Raw genomic sequence first — 10708 nt, 5'->3', positions numbered from 1 at the left:
TGGGTCCCACAGTGTGAACACATGGGGCCATTAAGGATGCTTGAGGCTGAGAGTTGGAGCACGCTGTGTGGTGCAAAATCAACAGGTGCATTTCCAGAGGTCTCCCAACCCTGGTTCTGTGGGTGTGGGGATGGTGTGCCTGGCACATGGCCTGCCTCCCGGAGCCCCTTCACCCCTCCCCCAAGACATCTTGCTTCAGCCGCTTTGCCTGGCGTCCCTCCTCCTGTCTGCTCCGCTGCCTGGCCAGTCTCCAGAGAGACCCTGTGTCCACCCTGCATAATAAAGGGGGCTACTGTAGATGGGACTTGTCCTGATGGGACCCATGCCTCTACTGAGTGGCATTGGGGACACTTGTCATCCTGGGCAGTGCTAGGGGTGTCCCTGTCCTAGAGGAGTATGGGGACTGGGAGGGGCAGGCACTGGAGGAAGCCACCTGTCTGTGTCCAGCAGGCCAGGAACATCCCAGTGTGGCCTGCTGTTGATTCCAGCCAGACGCGCTGCCCCCTTGTTAGCTCCTTCATGCGCCTGGGTGAACGCTCCCCGCTGGCTGCCCTGGACGACTCCGGCGTGAGCCCCCGGTCCCTGTGGAATAGTGTTGTTCCTCCAGATGTCTGCCAGCCTGAGCAAAAGAATGAGTTACAGACAGTGGATTGTCTTTACTAGCTCCTGCCCGGGGACGCAGCTGTGCAGGGGCCTGGTGAGCGCTCCGCAGTCCCTGCTCCTGGCTGGTCCCAGGACGCTGGTCCCAGGACCCAGCGGCACAAGGGGAGGGAAGCTGGGCTGGGCTCTGCGTGGACTGGGAGCAGTAGAGGTTTGCTGCACCAATGGGGGGGGGGGGGGCGCGCCTCCGGTTCCTTCATTCCGAGCACTGGGGCGTTTCCCTCCACTTCCCGTTACCCATCCAGGTGCAGTGGGGATGTCTAGCGTGTTTGCTCAGGATCCAGGGGAGCAGGGAGACGCACTGTGTGGAGGACATGAGGTGGAGTGCAGCAGCATAGGGAAGGATCCCTGCATCTTGTGGTGCTCCAGGACATCCCTGGGGAAGGGCAGTGAGGTGAGGCCCCAGCACCCGGCCTGGAAGTGAGAACCCCAGAGGACAGGAGTCAGAATGTGGTGAGGGGTGGTGGGCTGGAGCCACCGTTTGGGAGCTGGGCCTGAGTGTCAGGACACAGGAGTGTCAGGCCAGCTGGGAGGTCAGGGGGACTCTGAGCCCAAGACCCAGCCCCTGTGGCTCAGGAATGTGCCAGAGCACTCCCAGAGCTCACTGAAGGCCATCGTGCTCACCCGGACGGCATATCAGGGAGAGGAGATGGGTTACCCTGAACCAAACGAAGAGCCAGGACAGAGTTCAGGACAGGTGCCAAACACGGACATGCCAGGGCATCAGGACAGTGTGTGACCACCCCTGTGGACCGTGGCCCACTGGGAGATTTCTGATTGGGACTTTGAGAGGGCATGCTGACACCACACTGACCTCAGGAGATCAAGCTGAGGACCAAAGAAAGCCCCCACCCCACGTGACTTGGGCAGACCACCTGGGGTGGCCCCTGGTTCCGGTAGGGCACCCCAGGGGTCCAGTTTAGAGGTCCCCTCCAAGCAGCGACTACACAGTGGGCCATGTGCTACCCTGTGACACCACCTCAGCCCTGGGGCAGGCATGGTTTTGAATGATCGAATTCTGTGTGCAAGGTTGAGAGGCTGGATGAGACCCTGTCCGGGTGACTGAGGCAGCTGAAAGTCAGGCAGGGCTGGTTGTCAGCATGGGGGCTGAGCAGTGTAGCTCGTTCTGCTGAGACACTCACGCAGGGTGTCCTGACCCAATGTGGATGCCTAAGACCAGCAGAGATGTCCAGGGAGAGGCCAGTCTGTCCATGGTGTCCCCACTGCTGCCCCGGCACTGCTGCTGGCTTCTCAACCACTAGCTGCCACATATTGTGAGATTTAGGGCAGGATGACCGAGGGCCTAGTGACCCCACTTGCAGATGCTACGTTCCACAGATGTCCTCTCCAGGCCCTCAGGGTTAGGCACAGGCAGACATTGGGTGCACTGTCCTTGTTGCGGGGGAGGTGGGAGCGTGCAGGGCAGACTCCATTGCCCCTCACTGGGCAGGTGGGAGTTCCACAGCCCTGGGGACACATGGGAGCTGGACACGGGATGACCTGCAGTGGCTTCGGGCACCGTGCTGAGTCATGAAGAAAAAATAAGTGGAGTACAAGACCAAGTGTGATTTACCTAAGTTTCAAATGCAAGCACACAGAACAATTCAAGGTTGCAAAGACACTCAGAACTCATCGGTGGCACGTGGTGCCTGTGCAGAGGGGAAGGCGGGATCTCAGAAGAGTAGAAAAGGAGCCAAGGTGGGGACCCTGGGTGGCTTCGCTGAAGACCCTGCCTTTGGCTCAGGTCGTGGTCCCGGGGTCTTGGGATTGAGGCCGCGTTGGGGTCCCTGCTTCTCCCTCCCTGGCTGCTGCTCCCCCTGCTTGTGCTCTCTTTTTTTCTTTATAAAGGAAAAGGAAGGAAGGTGACAGAGTAGGGATGGCATGTGGAGGGGAAAAGGCACGTCCCCAGCTCAGAAAGAAGGGGTCGTTCAGAATAGTTCAGGTCACTTAAGGCCAGTTTGGGATTTCTGTACCCAGTACTATCGCTGCAAGGAGCGCCCTATCCATGTGTGTGTGTACACCTATGCACGTACCGCCTTATCCGCTTGTGTACACCTGTGCACGTGTGTGTAGTGCGTGTGCGTGCACGCGCAGGGAGCCTCTGGAAGGCGGTATGACCCTAGAGAAGGCTGGGGTCTTCCATACACGAGCACAGAACACTGATGCCCCCGTGCAAGGACGCCGGCTCAGGCCTGCAGCCTCCGCGGCACCACGTCGTGCAGCCACCACCTCGTTCCAATTACGGGGACCCCCTCTGAACTCCCCACTTTGACGCTGCCTCGGCGGCTGTGCTAGGCCGCCTTTCAGAACTGCCTTTCAGACCCGAGGCCGGGCCGCCGGTTCCGGAAGCCCTGGGCCCGGGCCCCCTGCGGCTCTCGGAAACGGCGGGAATCTAGACACAGTTCCCGGGGCACTCGCAGCCCTGCCCGGTGCACGCCCACGCGTCCTCAGCGGAGGCCCCACACAAACCAAGGCTTCCCGGAACCGAGGGCGACCAATCCATGCGCGCCCACAAGGCTAGCCGGCCCGCGGCTCCTCCCCACCAGCGGCCCGCGAGGTCGCCGCACGCTCCGCCTGTAACTGAGGAAGCCGGAGGCACCTGACTCCCAGAGACGCACACTTCTCCTGCGCACGCGCGCCGGGAGCGCCCGGAGGAGAGGTTCTCGGGCTGTATGCAAATGAAGCTACTTCCTAGGTCTCGTCTGGCTGGACAAGCTGCGGGCCCGTCGTCGCGGAGCGGCCAATGGGGCTCCCGGACGGCACGGTGCCCGCACCTCATTGGTGAGCGCTGCATGCCGCGGCAAGCTCCCACTATATAAGGCCTCCAGCCCGCCCGGGCTCGCGGTCGTGCGGTATTGGAGAGCGGGGAGGGAAGGTGCAAGCCGGGAAGACGGCGTGCGTCGTCCTGCAGCGCCTGCAGCCGGCCGGCAGCAGTGTGGGGGCGTCCTGCCCGACCGATGTCCAGGCCCTGCTGCGGGTGGGTCTCTCGGCTCTCGTCCGTCCTTGCCCTTCCTTGTCTTTGTCCACCTGAAGTACCCGAGCCAGGGGTGGCCAAGAAGGCCAAGGAAAACATCTCCCCCCTCGCTCACTCCCTTTGTTCCCACCTTGCGTTGGAGGCTTAACAGCCAGGAGCCCTCAGCTGGTGGCATCTTGGTCCTTCCAGGTGCCTGTGGCCGGGAATGGCTTGGCACAAGTGATTCCGGAGCGGGCACTTACTCCAGTCTCGGGCGCGCGGCCCAGTACCGCCGGTGGGGTCCGCCGTGTGCCTGGCTGGGAGAAGATGGGCGCGTGAGCGCCGGGAAAGGTAAGGCCGGAAAATGTGTGGGTTTCCTGTATGGTTCCTGGTGCACAGGGGCCACAACTGTTCTTAGCAGGACACAGAAACTGCGGGCGACCTACCTCTGGACTGCTGACCTCCAGCCCCAGTCGCACAGGTCTGAGCCCTTCCAGAATCTCCCAGTCACGTGGGCCTGGTACTGACCAGTTCTTGATTAGAACAAAGTCTGAGAAGTCCATAGGTGCCTGTTAGCGGAGTTCGCTGAGAAATATCAGCAACAGGTCACCTGCCAGCCTGCAAAAAAACGGTTTAAAAAACAAACAAAACCCAAATAGTTGTGGGGCCTTGCACCTGCCTCCTCCTGTGGTCTCCTGAGTCCCTTTCGCTCTGGCTTCTCTGGACCCTTCTGCACTCTGCAGGCAGATCCTGGACCCAAGACTTCCTGAAGCCTTTCTGCAGACCAGTGTGTGTCTCAGCCCCTGGCCAGACGGCTACTTGACTGTTTTCTTGCAGCAGTGGCTCCATTCTTGGTGTTTGTTCCCCAGCTGCCACTGGTCTGGCTTGTGCTGGATTTTGCCTTTGTGCCTCGTGGCGGTGTAATGAACTGTAGTTCGTTGCCGCCAGAACACTTGTGTGAGTGTTTATGCTTTGCCGAGGCACTCTGGGGTGACTCTTCCACGTGTGGTAGACGAGGCTGTCGTGGGGACACGTGAAAGCAGTGGTAGTGGCACCACACATAAACGGAACCTGTTTGCATGGTGGGTGCAGCGCCGAGAGTTCTGGGCAGGGCCGTGTGCTCCTCACCAGTGGTGATCCCACTGGGTCCTCCAGCTGCCTTCCACACTAGGGTCTTGGGACCAGGGACTCTCGTTAATCGGAAATGGACTCGAATCCGTGTGGGAGGCTCTTTGGGAAGGAATCTGGTCTGGATGTGAGACACCAGGAGTCCCTGGTACACACCCACATGCACAGAATTCCAGAGCATCACGGCTTCTGACGCTTCAGGCCCTCGTCAGTTTGGAGTCACAGAGGCAGTCAGACCTGTGATGCGTTCCAAGTCCCTCTACTTGGTGGGCAAGGCTCTAAGAGGTCAGGTGGGTTGGAAAGGCCCAGGGCAGGCAGACACAGGCCAGGAGAGTGCTGAGAGAGACAGCTCCTGCTAGTGCAACATGCAGAAATGTGCCACATGGGGGATGCAGATACCCAGTCATAGCATGTGGAAAAGCAGAACATGTGTGAGCTCAGAGCCTGAAGGCATATACCTGGACAGAAGGAGAATTTATGGCCAGCTGACCATCCGGTAAACCTCCCTGAGTTAAACTCTGGAGTAAGGGATTGCTATTGTGTGTGTGTGTGTGTGTGTGTGTGTGTGTGTGTGTGTGCGCGTGCGTGTGTGCACACGTGCTTTAGTTGGGATGAAATTCATATGACCAAAGTTAATCATGTCACTTTTGAAGAATTTATATGACACAAAGTTAATCATGTCTCTTTTGAAGAATTTAAAGACAACCTATGGAATGGGAAAAATATTTGCAAACCATACTGATAAGGAGTTAAATATCCAAAACATACAAAAAACATACAACTCAGTAGTGGAAACAGAAACCAGTAAACAAACAGAAACCAGTAAACAAACCCCCCTAATAACCCAATTAAAAAATGGACAGAGAACCCAAATCGATGTTTTTCAACAGAAGACATCCAAATGGCCAACAGACACTTGAAAAGTTCTCCACATCACTCGGCGTCAGGGAAATACAAACCCAACACGAGATACCACCTCGCACCAGTCAGAATGGCTAAAATTAACAAAGCAGGAAATGACAGGTATTGGCGAGGATGCAAGAAAGGGGAAACATCTTACTCTGTTGGTGGGAACGCAAGCTGGTGCAGCCACTCTGGAAAACACTATGGAAATTCCTCAAGACGTTGAAAACTGAGCTACCCTATGACCCAGGAATTACACTTCTGGGAATAGATCCAAAGGCAAGGAAAACAAACTGGAAAGGATATCGGCACCCCGCATTCATAGTAGTGTTACCGAGAATAGCCGAGACATGGAAGCAGCCAAGTATCCGTGGACAGATGAATGGATAAAGACAGTGTGTATCTTTACACATACACGGTGGAATAGTGTTTCACCATAAAACCCTTGGAAGTCCCACCATCCCCAGCAGGGGTGGACCTTGGGGGCATCGTGCTAAGTGAGAGAGAGAAGTCAGACAAAGATAAAGACTGTATGGATGGAACAACAGGAAAGCAAAGGCCCCAGCTCAGAGAGAAAGGGATGGACCTGTGGCTCCCGGGGGGTTGGCGGCAAGGAGTAGGGGGGTTGGGGGGAGGGGAAGGCAGTCAAAAGGGACAGACTTAGAGTTAGGACACAAATCAGCACTAGGGATGGGACGTGCCATGTGATAAGTGTAGCTAACGCCAGTGTGGGAATATAGAGGCAAGTTAGTGGCTAATAGGGCTGCTCACCAGGAGGAACATTTTCCCTTTATTATGACTTTTTTGGCTGGATCTGTAGGAGAAGGTGTGTGTGGCTGTAGGTACTGAAATCAAGCCACCGTGCCGTGAGTCTTCAACCTGCACAGGGATGGATCTTTCAGCAAAACTGGAGGAAATATTAAAATAATGAGGTGTCACAAAAGAAGAAGAGTAAGCACTTAGGGGATGGGTGGACACCGGAACCCACAGACCTTGCTGGCCAGGAGGTTCTGAAACAACCTTGCAGACCTTCCTTGTGACCTCCCTGGCCTTCCATGTCCTTGCATGTTGTTATAAAGAATTCTGGGCATGGAAGCAGCACCACGTGGCCTCATATTCTGGGCCCAGGAAGGAGGCTGCAGACTGGCCATGCAGGGGTCCTGGGGATGGCTGTCCCTCACAGCATCTTGGCTCAGCCCCCTGGAGCCTTTTCAGGAGGCCCACACATTTCAAACTCCAAGAAGCTGATGGTCTGGTTCCGGCTCTGCTCTGCTCTGTAGAATCCCTCTGAAGACTGCATGCTTGGTACCGTCTGTGAGCCTCCCCATGCGAAACCGTCTGTCAGGCCCCCATGGCTACTTGGAAGTCTGGGTCCTTGAAATCTACAGCCCAGTGTCCTGCAGAGGAAACCCCAGGTGGAATGCTGTCTCCTCCAGCAGCTGCTTCTGAGACCAAGACATGTGGAGAGGCTGGGCCTTGGGGGCAGTCCCCTTCCCGGAGACCTTCCTAGGAGCCCGAGCTGCCAGGGAAGGCAGAGTAGTACACAGAAAACCCAGGGGTCCCATTGGATCCCGGGGGGTCCCCGACCACGATTTCCATCCCGCTCAGCTGTGTTCTCCTTCAGGATGGGGTGGCTTTCTGGCCCATGGCTGAGCCGTCAGTGCCAATGGGCCCCAGCAGTACCCTGATGCCCACTTGCAAGGTTGGGTACAACAACAATGGCCAAGGACTTGGGGCTCAGTGTGCGGTCTGCTGGGGGTCGTGTTGTTCCCCTTCTGGTGTTGTCCTACTTGGTTGAGATCCTGGCTTGGACTTGGGCTCAACCTCTTCACTGAGGGTCTCGAGCTAACGTTTTCCCTGAGATTAAGGGGTCAGAGACATGAGACCTGCTGACTGGGTCACTGTGGGGTCCCCAGATTGCTCCTGGCCCGTGTGATGCCGGAAGTCTGCCTGGAATTTGTGGGAAGGGAATTTGCTGTCTCCTGGCCTGAGGGAGGGAGGTCAGCCTCCGTGTGGGACACAGCTCCTTTTACTCCCTGTCTGGAGAAATCCTTCAAAGCCCTCGCTAGGGGCCAGACTCCAGTATCCCGCCTTTTGTGGGACAAGCCAGCCCATCTGCAGGGACAGCAGCTGGAGGCCCCTCATGTGTTTGCTTTCAAGTCTGTCAGCCCATTTGGCATAACCGTGAACAAAGCAGTGGTGTGGATGCCCACATGACATGCACGCATGTGGGAGAACTAGAATATTGAGTCCATGAGTCTGTCAGTTTAGGAATGTGTGTGATTTTGTCACGTGGGCTTGTCCACAGCAGACTGACATTTCTTCCTCACGGTTCTGGACGCTGGAAGTCCAACATGAAGGTGCGGGCAGACTCGGGGTCTGGGGAGAACCTGCTTCCTGGCATCTTCTCACCGGGTCTCACATGGCAGGAACGTGGAGGGAGCTCTCTGGGGCCCTTGCATGGGGCTTGGCCCTTGTGACCCAGTTGCCTCCTGCAGCCCTCACTGGCCAACACCATCCAAGGGGGGTTAGGATTCCACAGGGGGGTTTTGGGAGACAAAAATTGTGATATATATGCACATATGATATATATATATATATATGTGATATATATGCATGTATGTATTTCTAAGTGGTCAGATGGATGCCACTAAGTGCTACTCATGGAACCCAAGGAGGTGGCCAGGAGCATGGCACAGGGGACAGGGCACGAGGGCATTGAAAATCTCCTGTGACAGAGATGGCCGAAGGGTGAGCCAGCCCCCGACACCCTGGTACCCAGAGCTGATTCAGAGCTCCAGACAGGGAGCCCCCAGGAATGATGGGTGAAGGGGCAGGAGACCCTGTGGGTCTGTGCCTCACCACCCCATGGCTGCCACAGTCAGCGCTCTGACACGGGCTAGGTGTCCCACAGGTCACCTCCATTCTGCATGATCCAGACTTGGCTTCAGCCCCCTCCCTGCTCCGGAGCACAGCTCCACTCTGGACACCTGTCTCGGGGAGCAGGTCTTCAGGGGACCACAACTCTTGTCTGACTGCAAATTGGAGGTGCCCAGATCCCTGTCTGGGCCTCCATCCTTTGCTGGAGTGGCTCCCCAGATTCCAGGAGGACACTTGTGAACAGTTATCAATTTCTTAGATAAGAAAATATGTGACAGGACACACAAGAACAGCCAGTTCGATAGGCCCATGGACTGCGTCTGGGAGCATGGTCTGCGGCCTCAGGGGGCACTCCCTCCCCACACGGGGAACTGCTCGAACCCCCCACTACTGGAGTTCCTATGGGGGCCCCAGGGGGTGGGGGCAGGATGGCAAGTTCCCGGCTTCTGGTCCGGGCTCCATCTTCCGTGTGACCAGCACTCACCCAGGAGCCTGCCCAGAGTCACTGGCTTAAAACAAGGGTCGCTGCCATGACCAGGAAATTCCTGGGCATGTAGGAGCTCGGTGCCCCCACTGCCCCATGCAGCAGACCCATGTAGCTCCTTCATGGCTAGTGTGTGATTTTATTTTTCTATTACTTGTGGTCACTGTGCCAAGGGTTCCCCAGGCCTCATGGGGCTTGGAAATAGAGCCCTGGGCACAGCAGTCTCAGCCTGTCCCAGGCAGGTCTGTGCTGTCCCAGGTCCCGTGGGACCACACAGGCAGAGGGGGCCATTGCCCAAGGGCCCCAGAGACTGTAACACATTAATACTTAGTCTGGTGTGGGACATGCCTTTTGTCTAGAAGACTGTATTGGTCAGGGTTCTAAGAAACAGAGCCCATAGGATGTGTGTGTGTGTGTGTGTATCGTAAATATAAATATAGAAACATTATGTTTATATATACTTAAAAATAAATATATATACTATAAATGTATATAAAATATAAGAAATCTATATATAAATAGACAGATTTATTTTAAGGATTGGCAATGCAGTTGGGGACGGGCTGGCTGAAGTCTTCAGTGCAGACTCATTGGCTCGAGCCCCACGGAGGAGCTGATGTTATGACTTCAATCCAAAGGCCACCTGGAGGCAGAGTTCCGTCTTTCTCAGGAAACCCAAGTTTTTGTTCTCACGACCTTCAACCGATTGGGTGAGGCCCACCCACATTATGGAGGGTAATCTGCTTGACTCAGAATCTACTGATTTTGTTGTTAGTCTAAAAAAATATATATTAATGAATTTAGCAGCAATATCTAGACTGGTATTGGGCTAAATATCCAGACACCATGTCTTGGCCAAGCTGACACATAAGATTAACCATCACAAGGGGTCGGGAGGTTAAATGACCTCAGTTGTCAGAAGGTCGGAAAGAGGACAGAAGGGGCCTCAACCAAGGTCTCTGCCCAGGCTTCCATTGTTTCTCCATTAAAACAAAGCAAACAAGTAAATTAAAAAAAAATGCAGAAGGAAAGACCTAGAATTGGAGAGATGAGCCTCGACGGGCCTCGGTCAGGATGGACCAGGAGCCCAGAAATGAAGCAGAGGTCTCTGGCGTGTCCCTGCAGGGGCTGTTGCTGCTCCAAGGACAGAGGTGCCCAAGTCGCTTCCAGGACCTCCTCCCGCGTGCCCAGGCCCACCAGACCCTGCTGTGCTCACTGGGAGGGAGGGCCAGACCCAACCTGGCATGGCAAATGGGGGGCAAGTATTCCTGGCAGGAGCCCAGGTCTGCCATTTGTCTGGAGGAGCTTTGTCCTGGAGGGGGCACTGCCCTTCCTTCCCCTTCTCTGGTAGCCCCTATGGGGTCATTCTCCACTGTGTGTGTGTGTGTGTGTGTGTGTATGCAGAGCTTAGTGGAATGCAAGGTTTTCTGTCCCAGCCCCCAAACCCCATCCTGCCGTCCTGAGCTCCACCCTGCCCCACCCTGGTGGTCTCCTGGAGACCCATCTGCACCCAGCAACCCTCCCCCATGCCACTCCGCAGAGCAGCCACTGAGGACCTGGCTCCCAACAAGTGGCCACTCCCTACCCTGGCTTCATCCTTAGCACTGTCCCAGGTGAGGGCCTCTGAGAGCCAGACTGGGGCCATCGCAGTCCTGGTGTGCCTGGCCATCTGCCCTCGAACTTCCCAGGGAGGGAGAGGG

General features: G+C 56.1%; 1 protein-coding gene across 1 annotated transcript; it reads left to right on the top strand.

Moving 5' to 3' along the window:
- Positions 1-396: 396 nt before the first annotated feature.
- LOC131831284 (uncharacterized) lies at positions 397-4563 on the top strand. The gene is made up of 4 exons (XM_059173427.1): positions 397-567; positions 2956-3236; positions 3345-3964; positions 4357-4563. The coding sequence occupies exons 1-4, from the start codon at positions 397-399 to the stop codon at positions 4434-4436; spliced, it is 1152 nt and encodes a 383-aa protein (XP_059029410.1). The 3' UTR covers positions 4437-4563.
- Positions 4564-10708: the final 6145 nt, after the last annotated feature.

This window comes from Mustela lutreola, chromosome 5 (assembly GCF_030435805.1).
Source record: "Mustela lutreola isolate mMusLut2 chromosome 5, mMusLut2.pri, whole genome shotgun sequence".
NCBI lineage: Eukaryota > Metazoa > Chordata > Mammalia > Carnivora > Mustelidae > Mustela > Mustela lutreola.
The sequence above is the reverse complement of the archived record's forward strand: the minus strand, read 5'-3'. Positions and strand labels throughout refer to the sequence as shown.

What these genes read in the sequence shown, in the direction of transcription:
- LOC131831284 (XM_059173427.1), top strand. Translation starts at nt 397, where the DNA reads ATGGGGACTGGGAGGGGCAGGCACTGGAGGAAGCCACCTGTCTGTGTC. An exon ending in CTGCCCTGGACGACTCCGGC is followed by an intron (nt 568 to 2,955) that starts GTGAGCCCCCGG and finishes CGGCTGTGCTAG; the next exon opens with GCCGCCTTTCAGAACTGCCT. An exon ending in GGTCGCCGCACGCTCCGCCT is followed by an intron (nt 3,237 to 3,344) that starts GTAACTGAGGAA and finishes ATGCAAATGAAG; the next exon opens with CTACTTCCTAGGTCTCGTCT.